The sequence below is a fragment of the Cucurbitaria berberidis genome (assembly GCF_010015615.1).
Source record: "Cucurbitaria berberidis CBS 394.84 unplaced genomic scaffold K460scaffold_7, whole genome shotgun sequence".
NCBI classification, from domain to species: domain Eukaryota; kingdom Fungi; phylum Ascomycota; class Dothideomycetes; order Pleosporales; family Cucurbitariaceae; genus Cucurbitaria; species Cucurbitaria berberidis.
Genome location: NW_024468941.1, coordinates 714,536 through 730,870, shown reverse-complemented (window position 1 = coordinate 730,870; position 16,335 = coordinate 714,536). Strand labels below are relative to the sequence as shown.

The following is a 16,335-nucleotide window of genomic DNA, read 5'->3' as shown; positions in this document are numbered from 1 at the left end:
TATAAAGAACTGTATAAGCTACTGCAAATTTTATATTTTTTTTAAAAATAAATAATAAAAAATTTTATATATACTGCGTAATTACTTTGCTTAAAAAATAAAATTACTAAATTATATAACTAAATTAAAAATTAAAAAATTCAAACTTTTTTATTTTAAAAAAAAATTAAGAGCACTACTAGATAATTAACTTATTTGCTATTTATATTTAAATGCCTTTATAATGCAACTAAAACTAGTAAATTAAAATTATAAATAATATTATAAAGCACAAAAATATTGCAAAAGCCTACCTACTTAATAATAAAAAAAATTTTTATATAATTAAATATAATTTTAATGCTATAAAGCTAAAGTAAAAGTTTAAAATTTTAATTAATAATTTATACTAAATACTGCTTAAAGCAGAATTTTTAAATAATTTTAATTTTATATTAAATAAAAATTTTATATAAGTCTGCAGTTTAGTTTACTTATAAAGTATAAGTGCAGGTTTTTAAATATATAATTTTAGTAAGTTAGCAAGCTATTTTGCTTACTAGACTATATAATATACTACTAAAAAAATAATAATTAATAAAAAAAAAATAAAAGTACAAAAAAAAGGTAAAAATATAAAAAAAAAAAAAAAAATTAAAATAAATTTTATACTACTAAATAAATAGCGCATTGCTTAGATTAATAAAAAGCATACTATTAATACTTTTAAAATAGTTTAGCTTATTATAAATAAGCGCAATATTAAAAGTATAAAAAATAACTAAGCTAAGTATATTACTGTACGCACAAAAATTAACAAAATTTTTAAAAAATAATTTTTTAATTTTTTTTATTATACTAAAAAAAAAATTAAGCAAAAGCTACTAGAGCTCTAAAAAGTATAAAAATTAAAAAAAAAAAAAAAAAATAAAAAGTTTTAAAATATAAATAATACTTAAAATTATAAGTGTAAAATTATAAACAATAATAAGTATACTAAAATTTTTAAAAAAAATAAAAATTTTTATAGTAATAATAATAAGGGCAAAAATATTGCTTTTAACTTAAATAAAACATTTAAGCTTTAGTTTAAGCTAAAAATATTTAAGTATATTAAAACTTTTAAATTTTTTACTAAATATTAAAAAATAATTATTTTAATAAAAAAAGGGACGCTAGTTACAAAGCCCTAAATTTTAAAAAAAAAAATAATAAATAAAAAAAAAAAGCTAATAGCCTAATATTTTATGCTAGATTTTATAGCAGATTTAATAAAAAGTTTTATAAAAAATTTTACTATAAAATTAGCAACTAATCTAGCTTTTATTTTAGCAATTGCTATTTTTACTATAAAAATTTTAAATTAAAAGCTTTTTGCAGCTAAATAAATTAAAATAATTATATAAGTACTTTTTTTAGCAAGCAAGAATAAGCAGCAAAAAAATTATAGTAAAATAAATAAAAAAGCTAATACTATAAGCAAAATTAGAAAAACTTAACTAAATAATATATTATTAAATAAAGATACTACCCTTACAAAAGCCTTAAAAAAATTTAGCAAATAAATTAATTTAAAAAATAAAATATTACTTAAATAAAGTCTATTAAATTTTTAATTAATTTAGTAGCTTTTTATTATATTCTAGATTAATATAATAATATAAGCAAGTTAAAATATTTTTTTATAAAATATTTTATTTATTTATTTTTTTTAGTATAATTTTGCAAACTTTCTACGCTATACTTATAAATTTTTATTTTAATTTTTTTTTTATATATAAACTGTAATAAAGAACTGCTTTTTTGCCTACTTACTAAAATAGCATTTATATAAATATAAATTTTTTTTTTTTTATAATATATAAAAGCTTGCTTTTTTTGCATATAGAACTTTTTTTTTAAAAAGTAGTTAGCAATAGCCTAATTTTACAAGCACTAATAAATACTTAGTAAAACTTTTAATTATGCAAAAGCTTATTTTATTATTATATAATATACAGCTTATAATTTTATACTTAATAATATATTTATACTATTACTTTTAAAAGCTAAAAAAGCATTAGCTATAATTACTAGAATTTTTATTAATAAAAGTAAGCTTTATATAAATAAAAAAATAATTTTTTTTTTTGCTTTTAAAGTAATAGAGTATAGTAATTTTTTTTTTTTAGCAGTTTTTTTTTTTTAGTAGCTTTTTTTTTTTAAAATCTTTTTTTTAAATTTTTTTTTATTATAGTATAATAATAAATACTAGGTTGTTTACCCTTGCTTACAGAATTATTTAAAAAAATAAAAATTTTAGTACTAAATTTAATAATATTAGCTACTAGTTTGCAAGAGTGCAGCTATTATATAAATACTAAAAAAAAATAGTTTATACTAAAATAAAGTATATTATTTACTTAGCAGCTAGTTTAGCTTGATAGAATTTATAAATACAGATCATTACCCCTATATTATGACAGTATACATGCAGCTGGCAGCCACATTTCGTCTCCTGCAATTAAAGCAAGGCAGCTCACCATCGCACTACCCATGGTTACTCTTGCTGTACTGTCCGTTGAGGGATAAACCACGTGATGTTACCAGCGTACCTTTTGCTTCCGCCGATGGCATGCGACGCAGCTCTTCGCTTGCCGCCCTCTTTTCCGCTTCTTGCTCGCATGAGCACCGTCGGTCTCGTCTCTCCTATCTTCGTTCGATGCTTCCATGGATGGTGCGATGCAATCACAATGCCCGATGAGTCTGGGGCATTTGGCCGATAAGTAGAGTGAAAATGCCGACATCGGGTGACTTGCCAAGACGGGGGGGATAAAGAAATGCCTAGCGCGCTCCTCCGCTGCAAACGGTGACCACACCACCAAGGATGCGCTATCTCTCCACATCGGCCTAGTCAGTTGGCGCACTGTCAGTAGAGATCGGCAATAGATGCACGACTCGACGTCGACATGGTCGTTATAAGAGACCCGTCGTGGAGGAACGTGGCCTAGCAAACCGGCTTTATTCCTTCATAACTTTCGCATCGCATCTCATCTCATCTCTTACCAACCAGACCGCGATATTTGCGCATCATGTCGCCTCCACGCGATGACAAGGCCTTCGATGGCTCCATCAACGAAAAAGATGCCCAGGTTGGCGCCACTGAGGAAATCCACATCGACCCCGTCGCAGAGAAAAAGGTACACATCGTTGTGCATTTGCATATGAGACACTCGCTAACTTCCCAAGCTGATTCGCAAACTCGACCTTGTGCTCTCGCCTATGATGGTGTTGATCTTCCTCGTGGCTTACCTGGACAGGTCTAACATCGGTTAGTATCCCCTGTTTCTCCTCTAAGACAACAGCTAATTGTCTACAGGTAACGCCGCCATCGCAGGCATGAACAAAGATCTGAACCTGACTGGAAACCGCCTCAACGTCGCTGTCACGCTGTTCTACGTCACATACATCGCCTTCGAAGTCCCAGCCTCCCTCATGTTGAAGAAACTCCGTCCTTCCCGCCTGATTCCCTTCTTTATCATCGGGTGGAGTGCAGTCATTATCGGAGCTGCCTTCATTGAAAATTACGCTTCTCTCATCGCTACTCGCTTGCTTCTCGGTGCCTTCGAATCCGGCCTTTTCCCCTGCTTAACCCTATATCTGAGCATGTACTACAGGCCTCTGGAGCAAGCGCGCCGAGTGTCCTACTTGTTCGTTGCATCGGCGCTTTCGGGCGCTTTCGGTGGCTTGTTGGCGTATGGGCTGACAAACTTGCACGGGGCTAAGGGTCTTGCCGGCTGGAGATGGCTTTTCCTCGTCGAAGGAATTATCTCAATGGTTGTTGGCATTGCTACCATCTTCCTCCTCCCAGACAACTTTGAAACGGCGTGGTGGCTCAACGAGGACGAAAAGGCTCTGCTACGCGCGCGTCATGAAAACGAGCGCTTGTACCAAGGCAAGTCCATGACAACGGATGCCATGGACAAGTCAGAGGTCAAGCTTGCCTTCCGCGACCCGAAGGTGTGGCTGAACTCCATCTGCCAGTTCTGCGCCAACACTTGCTCTTTTGGATTCTCCACCTTCCTCCCAGTCATCATCCGCGGCTTCGGATTCTCCAGCGTTCGCACTCAACTCTTGACTGTACCCGTATACATCTGGGCATCCGTTATCTACCTTGTAGTAGCGTTCTTCTCGGACTACTTCAACCGCAGGGCTTTCTTCATGGTCCCTCTTGCGCTCGTCACGACCATCGGCTACGCAATGATGCTCGGCGTCTCAATGGACAGAACGGGGGTGTTGTATTTTGCGACGTTTGTCACGGCCACGGGTATCTATTGCTGCGTAGGCCTGAATGTAACATGGATCATCAATAGCAACGCAGGGTACTTCAAGCGTGCAACGGCCATCGGCTTGCAACAGACTATCGGTAACAGTGCTGGTATCATGGCTGGCCAGATCTACCGCATTACGAACAGCGACGGTCGCTACGTGATCGGGCATGCAGTTTCAATTTCGACCATCACAATTGCGGCGTGTGGATATGCTCTTATGTATTTCCTGCTGCGTAGAATCAATCGTAAGAGGGAGGTTATGTCGATTGAGGAGAGGATTCGGGAGATCGACTCCGGCAAGATGGGTGATCGCCATCCTGATTTCAAGTACACATTGTGATTGCGAAGGATTCCTTCCCTGGTCTCATCATTATATATACAGGCCGCGCAATCTATACATATTAAATATATCAGCGTCTCTGCATTTCTCTGATTGTGCACAGACCACCCTACTGCGCCACTCTCACGTCAGATCTCCAGTCGTGACATGAGATAAGACTCGACATCCATTACGCTCATCACGAACTCCAAGACGGGGTGTTGTAGAACCTACAGAAACCATGCCGCGAGTCCGCATCGAGCTCGACATCGCCGCAACACCAAAACAAGTCCGCGCAGTCGTACGATCTCATTCGGCCCTTTACCAATAAAAACAGAACACCATTCCTGATACCAAACACAGATCCTAGACTTCCCCCGCTACCCAGAATGGCATACTTCATTCATCAAATCCCTCACGCCTATCCCTCCCTCAAGATCCCCTTTCGACCTCATCCCAGGCGATAAGCTCGTCGCTGCGTTTGACGGCAGCACAATCGAGCCTGTCGTTCTTAATAATACACCCGCTGAGTTCCGCTGGAGAGGAAGCGCTTTTCTTGGCGCGTTTGCAGGAGAGCATTACTTTGAGTTTAGAGAGAGTGAGAAGGTTGATGGAGGGTGTTTGTTCGTTCATGGCGAGGACTATGTCGGCTGGTTGACTTGGTTATTTGGTGAAGGGTGGTTGGGGTTTGCGAGAGCGAGTGTGGTGGCTATGTATGAGGGGTTTAGTAGGGATGTTAAGACGCGGGTTGAGGGGTTGAAGAGGGATGGTGGATCTGCTAGTTGAGATGGTCAATCTTATCGCTCGCAAACGACTAAACAATGTTTGATGTGTATCAAGGGAAGTATGGGTAAGTTTTCCACTATGACTTTGATCCTGGCTTCAGTCCCTTGAACGTCTTCGTTATATTTGTGATGGCTTCTTCAACCGGTAATCTCTCCATTGAACTCGCACCATAGAACCCATGCACACCATTCGTCCTGCTAATCACATACCCCGCGTCGTCTGGCTTCGCAATCGGTCCGCCATGGCAAAGAACAATGATGTCGGCATTAATCTTGGTCGCTGCGTCTCTTATCTGCTGAATGAGGGTGACGCTTTCATCGAGCGTTTTTCCTGTTGATGCACCAATGCTACCGGAGGTCGTAAGACCCATATGTGCAACAAGAATGTCTGCGCCTGCTTCTGCCATTTTTCGCGCCTCCTCCACATTGAAAACGTAGGGCGTAGTCAACATATCCATTTCCCGTGCTTGCCGGATCACTTCCACTTCAGCGTCGTACGACATGCCAGTCTCTTCAAGGTTCTGCCGGAATGTGCCATCAATTAGTCCAACGGTAGGGAAGTTCTGTATGCCAGCGAACCCAAGTTCTTTGAGCTGTTTGAGGAAGTTGGGCATACTGCGGAAGGGGTCGGTTGCGCATACGCCCGCAAGGACTGGAGTGCATTTGACAATTGGGAGTACTTCGCCTGCCTGAACTGCTTTAACTACATCGTTGCTATGGTAGAACAACGTTGGGACTTACCATCTCAAGAACAACGTCGTTGGCATTCCCGTACGGCATCAACCCGGCTAGCGAGCCTCGTCCTGCCATGCGGTAACGTCCGCTGTTGTATATGATGATTAGGTCGCCGCCGCCTTGCTCGATGAATTTTGCTGAAAGGCCGATGCCGGCACCAGCGCCCACGATGATCTTTCCATCGTTAATCTGAGAGCGAAGGTTGGCGAGAATCTTTTTTCTATCAGTGGGAGGAGTCATCTTGTGTCATGTGAATGTAGACGTTTTGGTGATGGATGCTCGGGAGAATCGGTATCAATTGTATGCACGATGACGTCAGGACGCGGGGATAAGTTCCACCTAGTAACCACAACCAGCATCTGATTACTTTTGACCTCATCCTCTAGTCAATATATTCACCATGAGTCCAAATGTGGTTCTCCTTGGGACATGCGACACAAAGCTCGAAGAGCTACTTCATCTTCGTCATGTCATCTTACGGCACACCGTCAACGTGACGTTCATTGACGTCGGGCGAACACCTACGCAACACGATGCTATTACCATTGGTTCGAGACGGCTTTTACAAGACTATGGTGATGGGAAAGATGTTGCCGGTCTACCGCGCGGGGAGATCATCAAAAGTATGGCTAGTTGTGCCACAACAGCGGTCAAGAAGCTGTTTGACGAAGGGTCGATACACGCGATTATTGCTGCAGGAGGATCTGGGGGAACATCTCTCGCTGCTGAAGTTATGAGGAACGCGGTCCCGATTGGCTTTCCCAAGTTGATTGTCTCTACAGTAGCAAGCGGCGACACTGGGCCAATCGTAGAAGAGACGGATATCACCTTGATGTATTCGGTCGTGGACGTTGCTGGGGTAAACCAAGTTCTACGTAACGTGCTGAGCAATGCAGGTGCAGCAATCGCCGGCATGGCTCATGCGTACACAGCACGAAGTCAGGATCTCAGCCCTGCCACGAAGAAGCAGCGCGTTGCTATCACCATGTTTGGCGTCACTACTCCTGCTGTAGATGCTATCCGTAAACATCTCGAATCCAACTACGACATCGAGACCTTTGTTTTCCATGCCACCGGACACGGCGGGAAAGCAATGGAGCGACTTATCCGAGAAGGCGGAATCGACGCAGTGCTCGATCTCACCACGACTGAGATATGCGATCATCTCACTGGAGGTGTCATGAGTGCTGGTCCGCACCGTCTGGAAGCTGCTGCAGAAGCTGGCATACCAAACATCATCTCTGTTGGAGCAACCGACATGACAAATTTTGGCCCGAGGAGCACAGTACCAGAGCGATACAGGTCCCGCAAGCTATACGAACACAACCCCGTTGTAACGCTGATGCGAACGTCTAGAGACGAAGCGCGACAAGTTGGCGAGTTCATTGCTGAGAAATTGCAGAAGCATGCAAAGGATGCTAATGCGATTCAAGTTTGGTTACCAACCGGTGGAGTGAGCGCAATCGCAGTTCCTGATGCGCCGTTCGCAGACGAGGAAGCTGATGCTGCACTCTTCGCCGCAGTCAAGGCAGGTCTTTCGGGTAGTGGCGTTGAAGTCGTAGAAGACAAGCGCGCTATCAACGACGAGAGCTTTGCACGCGACATTGCAGAATCTCTTGTAGCAAAAATGGGTATGAGTCGAAACAGACACGATTAATATAGCCAAGTATAATGAGCCCCTTGATGCCTTAACCCGAAATTAGAACATGCCTCATGCGGTTAGTCGCACTCCGTTCCCGAGGTCCGTCCAATGATCATGAGGGGCTATACGGCGGGACGGCACGCCTTACGTCCAGCATGATAGCCTTAAATTTCTTCGACCGCCATTTGTTCAGCATTATTTCACACTCGATTTACACTGCACTCTTTTACGACGATCGCAATGTTGAGACGCACTAGCCTCCAATTACTCGCTCTTCTTTCAATCGGTAGTCAGGTCGCGGCGTTAGACCTGGATGTTAGCAGCCAGGGTAAGTTCCCTTCATTTGCGTCAATCGAATGATGAACTCATGATTATAGATTCCATCAAGTCAGCGGCAAAAACACTCGCCAGCGGCATAGTCTCATTCTATAAAGACAGTCTCACGAAAACCCTCACACCCGGGCTGTTTCCAAAACCTTACTATTGGTGGGAAGCCGGTGCCGTCTTCCACGGACTGATCGAGTACTCATACCTCACCGGCGACTCTCAGTATGATACTCTCATTTCGGAGGCTCTGCAGTGGCAAGTTGGTGAAAGTGATGCGTTCATGCCTTTGGTGCGAAAGTCCTACCACAAATACTATCTGAATGTCTTAGCTAACATACGGATAGTAAGTAACGAACCTTTTATAAGACACTCCCTACAATGTCTTAAGGTAGTATTTGTGTGTAGTATTTAGAAAAGTGCTAACTGTGTCGCTACTTTCAGGAACCAGACCAAAACTCTTGGCAACGAAGACCAGAGCACGTGGGGTCTTGCAGCTATAACGGCCGCTGAAGTGGGGTTCCCCAAGCCCAAGAACGCAGAGTGGGTAGACTACGCTGCCAACGTATTCAATACCCAGGTCCTGCGTCTGCAAGCGGAAGAGAATGAGTCAAGTTGCAAAGGTGGTCTGCGCTGGCAAATATATACCTTCAACGACGGGTACGAGTACAAAGATACCAATTCGAACGGCAACTTCTTCCTCCTGGCTGCTCGCTTGGCCAAATTTACCGGGAACGAAACTTACACTCATTGGGCCGACAAGTCTTATACGTGGGCGAAAGAGATTGGTCTGATTACCAATGATTTTGCGATATATAATGGTGCTGATGCAAAGAAAAACTGCACAAACGTCAATCGAATTCGATGGGCCAACACACATGGGATCTATACAGAAGGTGCGGCGCTCATGCATAACATCGTAAGTTCAATTAGCCTTGAATCTACCTTCACCTCAATCTGACTCCCTCAGACAAACGGTGCACAGAATTGGACCAACGCAATCACTGGATTGGTAAAGGCATCATCCACTTTCCAAGACAACTCCACCTCCGCACTCGTTGAGGTAGCATGCGAAAAGAATGGTAGATGCGATATCGATCAACGAGCCTTCAAAGGCATCGCAGCGCGATCATTCGCCCGTGCTGCCATTTCCGCACCCAGTGTGGCTGAATCCATCAACAAGATGATTGGGGCTTCAGCCAAAGGAGCAGCTAGCGCATGTGATGGAAATGATGAAAACGTTTCTTGTAATCTCAGCTGGATTCATGGCGAGTCCAAGTGGTCAGTTAGCGCCAAGGACGGAAATCTAGGCGAGGTTTTCGGTGCCCTCGAGGTCGTGCAGGCTCTACTTTATCCGCAAGCGAAAGCCCTTGCAACAGGTAACGGCAAGGGTTCTGGAAGTAATGCTGGCAATGGCACAAAGAGTGGCGGCGCATCAGGAACCTCTGGCGCTGTATCCCCGCAGAGTACCGGCTCGGCGGGCACAATTGCGGCATCCATTACTGCGGTAATAGCTGTTGCATTTTCCGTGGCGCTCAGCTACTAAATTAGCAATGCCACAAAAGCGTCAGGTTTTCAATGAGATAGCCGTAAGTTATTCACATCGATAGAAGTGTTACAGTTCATTTGCCTCCTCTTACATCAACAATTACGGTCCAAGACGACATTATCAAAGACCACTTCAAGATGCGAATCTGCGCGTGTGAGATGTCTCATCTGACTGCTATCCTCACTCTGAATCGAAAGCCTCCCAGGGCGGAGAAACGTGTTTTCTCGCATGTTGTGAACTGATGAATCAGCTGTTCGTTTCTTGAAGAGGCCGCGAAGTTTCCCTTGCATGCAAAAATGATCGAAAAGAGGATGCCAACCGTCCAAAGACCCACTGTGCACATCATACTGAGATACAGCAAATTGTGAAGGTTTTTAACGTTTCTTTTCTCGATGACGAAGATTCTTCTGTAGAAACACATAACATAACATATAAAATTGTGGTATAGTGGGCTAGTAAATGGGAATACTACACGTCGAGATGTGATGCGGCCTTGATGCGAGAGCTGAGCGTCAAATGCGTTATGTCATGCGCCAAGACTCGGCTATCGTGCCCTCGGTGCCTTCAGGCTTCACCTGTGGTCCTGCGATGGCTCTATTTCCAACAGCGAGACCTTAACCCCTTCCTCTCCCCTGGCCGCACAGGCCGCGCAGACTGCACTCTCGTGCGTTATCTTCTTCCGATCGCGCCTCGTAAATAGTGACAACCAACGCTATGGTATGTATCCCCAATCGCGCACAGGCTTTTGTCGCAGGGGGAAGGATTACGACACAACGAGACAGATCCAGACACGTCACGTTTAAAAGCCTTAATGTAACGGCTGGATCTGCTTGCTAGCAATTCGTTTATCCTGCTCCTCCTTGGACAGCGTCTCCCATTCAGCGACATTCTTGTCCTATTTGTTGGTCAGTACGCACCTTCAGAGGTTGAATGGAATCGAGGAAGCGGAGAATGACATACCCATTCGGCGATACAGTCCGGCGCCCAGTTGCACTTCTCTACCTCGCCGTACATCGCATGGTTGTGTCGCGGATGGAGGGTTGGCCAGCCCGATGCATGGTAGTGGTGCTTCACAAGAGCTCCTCGCGAGTCATGATTGCCTGAGTCTGAATGTCCTTGCCCGGCGGCAAACGCTTCGACGTTGAGGACAAGTACGCCACTCACTAGTCTTGACTCGGCAAGATTGTGGAAGTGATCCCAAGTTACAGGCTTCCCATGGTTTTGTGCAGTCATCTGCTCGAGAACCGCTCGTGTGAACGCCGACGGACCGGTCCCGCTAATGACCTCGTTGAAGTCGAGCTGGAGCTGTGATATGGACACACCCTTCTCTTCTGATAAACCATGGAGCCAGTCCTGGATGTTCTCGATTAACCTCATCATGACCGGAAGCCGTGGCTTGGAGGCGAACGTCCACTGGCAGAAAGACTTGCATTTGGACCCGAGGATTGGGTGGTCGACAAACGCAGGCTCATCAATCTCCACGCCAATGACCATGTCGACCTCTTGCTCGCTGTACCGCTCAGGGATGAACCTGTCGATAGGTCGAAGGCATTCTACATCGATGTCGGCATATACACCACCCTCGGCGTACATGACGAGATAGCGGAGGAGATCGGCCTTGATGATCGTTATGTTCAACTCTCGATAGAGATCGATGAAATCTGGCCTATTGAAGCCATGTTGACCATAGTGCCATTCGAGGTATTCAATTGCGTTGTCGTCCGTCAGCACTTCGTATCTATACCTCGGGTTCTTTGCTGGCCAAGTTTTCGCTGCGTCAGAGTCGCGTTGCTCAAAGCCCAGTGGACCGACCTTCCACGTCTGCCATATTTTCCGTGGGATTGTCTCTACGGACGGCTGCAGCGGTTGCTGGTATTTGAGTTCGCGCCTATACTTGTGCGCAGCTCGAATAGGGGCAGTGAAGAAGTGTGTGTTTGCAAAGAAGAGGAACACGAAGAGGAGAGCGAGGTACGCTGGCAGCACTCTTCGAACTTGGCTTGTCAGTTTGCCCTGAAAGTGCGAGGCGATCGGGGAGTGAGGAGGCATTCTGGTCTCTAGATGAAGCTTGGGCGGAGGTGGCCTTGATCGAGTGCGCATGCTGAGGTTATCACAGATTTGCAGCACCCGCACCATCCCCTAGTCTTTCCGAGGCTTTGAGAAATTACATGATCGAGCTCCTGGTCCACGAGCCTCTCAACTCCTCATTCCCCGGCCGTGATGGTGGCCAATCATGTTTGAGCGTTTATTCCTCGGTGTGTTGGTACGTACTATACCTGCAGATCAAGGACGGCGACAGCAGGGTACAACAAGGAACGCTGCATGTTCATCCCAAGCCTGAAAGACTGCACCGGAGGATTGACCTAAGGTGGTTAGGGTGAGGCGGCTACGTTAAAGCTTATACGAGCCATCCCTGCAATTGCTAGAAACTCCTCGCACCTTCCCCACAGAGCTTGCCATGAGCTGTGGCATCCCTGATTATGGACGGTTCGGAGACGGGGACCCCTGTGTACCAACGCCGCCTGTGCCCCAAACGTCCCGCTCCTCAACACGGATCAGCACGACTACTATCCCCGCTTTTGCAGAACAGTTTGCGTGCATCCTAGCACTGTCTAATCCGGATAAACCTAGCCAAATGAATGTTCCTCGGCATGATACTTACCCACTGCTGCGAATCAATCGACAGGCATCACAACATCGCGCCGTTTCTTGCGCAAGCAATTTATCGCATGGGCCTCACGACCTCCAAAAAGCATATTCTGCTGCTCTCCCTATTTCAACTTTTCTTTATGCTACCTTCAACTTCTGTAGTAACCTAAACTCGCACAATGCCAACCAAATTTAATGGGCTATTGGACCACGGCGGCCTGGAAGATGTCAACCTCCACACTACGACCTGGAAGCCAGTGCGAACTGCGCGATGGAGTATCGATGCCGTACGCCCAGAGTTCCTATCCCTTCGGCCTGGCAGTCCAAAGAAACAATCAACTCGGCCAACAGCATGGCTAGACGGCTTAAGAGGCTTTGCGGCGTTGATGGTCTACATCCACCACAATCAGCTTTGGTCTCACGGCGGCAAAGGAAACCTCATCTACGAAAACGGCTTTGGCTATGAAGGCAGGCACTATTTTGCAGCTCTTCCATTTGTACGCCTATTTTTTTCCGGTGGGCACTTTGCTGTTGCTATATTCTTTGTCATCTCAGGATACGTCCTTTCGGTTAAGACTTTGAGCCTCATTCAGAGAGGTCAAACGCAGCACGCTGCAGATGGTATCGGTTCGGCACTGTTCCGCCGCTGGCTACGGTTATACATTCCAATCATTGCCGTCACCTTCCTTTGGATGTGTCTACGACACTGGACTAAGATCTGGGTTGACATGCGTGACATGAATGGAACCTTTCGCGAAGACGTCAGGACTTGGTATCAGACATTCAAGAATTACAGCTTCGTCTTCTCTACCAACATTTACGAATTTACGGAGCCCTATCACCCACACACGTGGTCAATACCCATCGAGTTCAAGGGATCAATCATCGTTTACACTGCACTTTCTGCGTTCGCCAAATGTTCCCAGAATGCCCGGCTATGGTGCGAAGTGGGCCTTATCTTCTACTTCCTCTATATTGTCGACGGCTACTTCGGCGCGCTTTTCATGTCCGGCATGCTACTTTGCGATCTCGACCTCCTCGCTCAAGACGAAAAACTACCGCGCTTTCTCGCAAGGCTAGCAGGATTCAAGGAGCTCATCTTCTTCCACTTGTTCATCATTGCGCTTTATCTTGGCGGTGTACCATCGTACGACCCGCCTGGCATCGATCGCGTAGCCATTCTTGCCAAGTCTCCCGGATGGATATGGTTGTCACGCCTAAAACCACAAGCCGTGTTTGATGCCAAGTGGTTCTATCTCTTCTGGGCGGCCTTCCTCGCCGTCGCGTCGGTACCACGACTTCCATGGTTGAGGTATTTTTTCGAAACGCGCTTCTGTCAGTACCTCGCCCGTATCTCCTTTGCACTATACTTGGTGCATGGCCTCATGATTTGGACGCTAGGCGACCGCATCTATGCTGCAGCAGGGCTAGAAAGACCAAGTCATAAGGACGGCATTCCCGGGTGGGCAAACAAATTTCCGTTGTCGAAAAGGGGACCCATGGGCCTCGAATTGGCGTTTTGGGTGCCACAGATTGTCATTCTGCCTGCCACGCTGTATATGGCTGAAGTTGTTACGAAATTAATTGACGAGCCGAGCGTCAAATTTGCGAACTGGGTTTACAGAAAGGCCTTATCGCAGACTCAGGCGCCAAAACAATGATCGCGATCTTGCAGTCAGCAAGCCACTAGTAATGTTATCATTTAGTTCAAGTCCTTTCGAGTCGAATTCATTCGCAGTGCAATAATCTCGGAGCTTGCTCGCGTGCACACCCCTCGGCTTCATGTGAACACTCACATGGGCTCAGGAACTTCATATGCAGCACTACTGCAGGTGCTTGACTGTTTCGTGCGGGCCGTTTATTGAACGTCCAAAACGGCGCTTTCTCCGACGCTAAATACCCCACGGGGTGCATCACTTAGCGGGATCCCTACTTCGCTAGCGCAGATCTACACCATATTGCCGTATTTATCCCAAATTAGAGCGCAGACAGTCCGATTGTGTTCTAAGGTGTAGCCTACGGATCCTTCGTGCAGGTAGTTGGGTTGCGCCGCACGCTTCTTACCCGGCTTCACACCACCTACCTCAACGTCATCCATTCTCTGGTGCAGTATCGACCACATCCGCGGTTCGTGAATTGGTTGTGCGCATGTGATAGACTTGGCCGGGATTAAGGGTTTAGTTTCTAAATAGCAGAACTACGTTTTTTGTATCTACGTAGTGACTTCAAGCTCGATACCATGCGGAGACGGCATAACGTTGTACTAGCGACCGCTCTAGTCATTGGCGTTGTCTTCTTGTTTGCGCAGGGTCAAGGAGACATTCTAGATGCATCTTAATTCATAACACCTCATGGAGGGTCTCGGGATCATGACAAAAGCAGTCCTTTACCGAAGCAGACATTATCCCCACCACATGGCCAATCCAGTTTGTCACCAGCAAATCTAGTCGCATTGGGCACCCCGCATTCTACTACAATACCAACCCCTAGCAGATCAGCACAGGGGAGCATCTCACCATCAATCGAGCTATCGGCTTCAAACGATTCACCCAAGCTACCCCCAGTGGAGGTTCCGTTATCACCACCGGAATCCCATAGTAGCGCACTAGCCTTTGAAGCAGAGTATCCCTTCCAGAACGATCTCGAACTGCCCTTCCCTATAACTACTCTCAAAGAACTTGGCGGCCACAAACCACACAACTACAATCCCGATGGACCCACAACCTACGCCTATGCAACCTTCATGGCGACAAGGAACCCGTCGCTCAAAGACCCATACTTCCTCGCCATCCATTCACTCATATACCGCATCCTCTGGTCCCCTCAATCACATACAGCACACTACCCTCTTGTTGTCTTCGTAGCAGACTTCGTGACAGCCGAGCAACGTGCTCTTCTCACCGGTGCCGGTGCCATCGTACGAGAACTTGCGCCCCTAGAATGGAATCCCAACGTCCCCGGAGTGCAAAAGCGGTGGAAAGATCTCTTCGCAAAGCTCAACATGTGGAATGAAACGGAATTCAAGCGTATCTTATTCCTAGACGCCGACGCATTTCCCCTGACAAACATCGACGAGATGTTCGATTTGGTTCCGATGCAGGATTGCAAGGCGGAGAAGTTGGTATTGGACGACTTCCACACTGACGGCTCGCTGGTGTGTGAGCCCTATATTTTTGCTGGCGTGCCTCAGGACCCGCCAGTTGAGAACATCAATGTGGGCAGTATGGTGTTTACGCCTTCTGCTCGCATGCATCAGCGTCTCCTCCAGAACTACGTTAAAACTGATAGATATAATTGTTTGATGGCGGAGCAAGCCTTTCTTAACTGGCAGTTTCGTCATGATGGGGCTTTTCCGTCGACAACGCTAGAGAGGAAATGGGGTGGATTCTTTCCGCAAGATAATGAGGAAGGGGCGCTCAAGGTTGTACACGAGAAGATCTGGGTCGCAGAAGGGGGTTGGATGAAACGAGAGTGGGATGAGAGATGGGCGGAGATGGTAAAGTTTTACGAGAGTCATGAGTTCAAAGAGTTGAGGGGAAGAGATGGCGCGAATGCTGTGAGCTCAAGCCCTTGAGATGGAGATGTTAGTAAAGCTAGATCCTTGTCTGAATGTATTGTTCTTACCTCTTTGTATCATCGGCACACTCGTTTTCGGGCTTCTTTTGTTTTCAATCAACATACTGTTAGGTGATGTTGGGAGAAGCTCCAAGTGGTTGTTAGATGCGAAAAGACCGTGGGAAAACTCGTACTCGGGTAGACTAAAAGATGAGAGATTAAATTGATTCAGGTACTGAGGAACGGATGCCGAATGGATACTTCTTTAATCTACCAGGCGACTGAAATACGTCCTGAAGCACCGGCTAAAGCAGTGAACGAATGGAACACAACTACTATTTCTCTACTCCCAAATCCACAGGACAAGAACTTTAGGGGAAATAGCATTGCAGTGGATGAAGTCGGGGGACCTGAGCATGGATAGAGCGCGAGTTGGGCTTGATGGCTACTTAAGACTACATACTGAGGTACTGCAATGCCTTGCACTTGCC

At 45.4% G+C, this 16,335-nt stretch overlaps 8 protein-coding genes across 8 annotated transcripts; 5 read left to right on the top strand and 3 right to left on the bottom strand.

Moving 5' to 3' along the window:
• Nucleotides 1–2,384: 2,384 nt before the first annotated feature.
• Nucleotides 2,385–3,177, bottom strand: K460DRAFT_206851 (uncharacterized protein). The gene is made up of 2 exons (XM_040927234.1): nucleotides 2,574–3,177; nucleotides 2,385–2,508 (listed from the first exon to the last, which is right to left on the bottom strand). The coding sequence occupies exons 1-2, from the start codon at nucleotides 2,862–2,864 to the stop codon at nucleotides 2,431–2,433; spliced, it is 369 nt and encodes a 122-aa protein (XP_040782920.1). The 5' UTR covers nucleotides 2,865–3,177; the 3' UTR covers nucleotides 2,385–2,430.
• K460DRAFT_348710 (major facilitator superfamily transporter) lies at nucleotides 2,626–4,752 on the top strand. The gene is made up of 3 exons (XM_040931398.1): nucleotides 2,626–3,158; nucleotides 3,208–3,289; nucleotides 3,338–4,752. The coding sequence occupies exons 1-3, from the start codon at nucleotides 3,051–3,053 to the stop codon at nucleotides 4,627–4,629; spliced, it is 1,482 nt and encodes a 493-aa protein (XP_040782919.1). The 5' UTR covers nucleotides 2,626–3,050; the 3' UTR covers nucleotides 4,630–4,752.
• Nucleotides 4,753–4,849: 97 nt separating this feature from the next.
• On the top strand, nucleotides 4,850–5,394 carry K460DRAFT_410947 (uncharacterized protein; the record flags this gene model as incomplete). The annotated part of the gene is made up of 2 exons (XM_040937437.1): nucleotides 4,850–4,909; nucleotides 4,972–5,394. The coding sequence occupies 2 exons, from the start codon at nucleotides 4,850–4,852 to the stop codon at nucleotides 5,392–5,394; spliced, it is 483 nt and encodes a 160-aa protein (XP_040782918.1).
• A 76-nt stretch (nucleotides 5,395–5,470) lies between these two features.
• On the bottom strand, nucleotides 5,471–6,368 carry K460DRAFT_410946 (uncharacterized protein; the record flags this gene model as incomplete). The annotated part of the gene is made up of 2 exons (XM_040937436.1): nucleotides 5,471–6,082; nucleotides 6,135–6,368. The coding sequence occupies 2 exons, from the start codon at nucleotides 6,366–6,368 to the stop codon at nucleotides 5,471–5,473; spliced, it is 846 nt and encodes a 281-aa protein (XP_040782917.1).
• Nucleotides 6,369–6,528: 160 nt separating this feature from the next.
• Nucleotides 6,529–9,771, top strand: K460DRAFT_399315 (glycoside hydrolase family 76 protein; the record flags this gene model as incomplete). Its single annotated transcript, XM_040936235.1, has 5 exons — nucleotides 6,529–7,759; nucleotides 7,964–8,098; nucleotides 8,148–8,386; nucleotides 8,540–9,013; nucleotides 9,065–9,771. 5 exons carry the CDS (start codon nucleotides 6,529–6,531, stop codon nucleotides 9,638–9,640), a joined length of 2,655 nt encoding a protein of 884 aa, XP_040782916.1. The 3' UTR covers nucleotides 9,641–9,771.
• Nucleotides 9,772–10,241: 470 nt separating this feature from the next.
• Nucleotides 10,242–11,831, bottom strand: K460DRAFT_371549 (glycosyltransferase family 32 protein). Its single transcript, XM_040934375.1, has one exon. It carries the CDS (start codon nucleotides 11,687–11,689, stop codon nucleotides 10,550–10,552), a length of 1,140 nt encoding a protein of 379 aa, XP_040782915.1. The 5' UTR covers nucleotides 11,690–11,831; the 3' UTR covers nucleotides 10,242–10,549.
• Nucleotides 11,832–12,468: 637 nt separating this feature from the next.
• Nucleotides 12,469–13,950, top strand: K460DRAFT_296892 (acyltransferas-like protein; the record flags this gene model as incomplete). The annotated part of the gene is made up of 1 exon (XM_040929659.1): nucleotides 12,469–13,950. The coding sequence occupies one exon, from the start codon at nucleotides 12,469–12,471 to the stop codon at nucleotides 13,948–13,950; it is 1,482 nt and encodes a 493-aa protein (XP_040782914.1).
• Nucleotides 13,951–14,870: 920 nt separating this feature from the next.
• On the top strand, nucleotides 14,871–15,863 carry K460DRAFT_297059 (glycosyltransferase family 8 protein; the record flags this gene model as incomplete). Its single annotated transcript, XM_040929673.1, has 1 exon — nucleotides 14,871–15,863. A coding segment is annotated over one exon (993 nt), but the record flags the coding sequence as incomplete, so codon positions are not given.
• Between the last annotated feature and the right edge of the window lie 472 nt (nucleotides 15,864–16,335).

Coding starts and splice junctions, on each gene's coding strand:
- K460DRAFT_348710 (XM_040931398.1), top strand. CDS start 3,051: ATGTCGCCTCCACGCGATGACAAGGCCTTCGATGGCTCCATCAACGAA. Junction 3,159..3,207: donor ACCCCGTCGCAGAGAAAAAG/GTACACATCGTT, acceptor TAACTTCCCAAG/CTGATTCGCAAACTCGACCT. Junction 3,290..3,337: donor CCTGGACAGGTCTAACATCG/GTTAGTATCCCC, acceptor AATTGTCTACAG/GTAACGCCGCCATCGCAGGC.
- K460DRAFT_371549 (XM_040934375.1), bottom strand. CDS start 11,689: ATGCCTCCTCACTCCCCGATCGCCTCGCACTTTCAGGGCAAACTGACA.
- K460DRAFT_206851 (XM_040927234.1), bottom strand. CDS start 2,864: ATGTGGAGAGATAGCGCATCCTTGGTGGTGTGGTCACCGTTTGCAGCG. Junction 2,509..2,573: donor GCCATCGGCGGAAGCAAAAG/GTACGCTGGTAA, acceptor AACCATGGGTAG/TGCGATGGTGAGCTGCCTTG.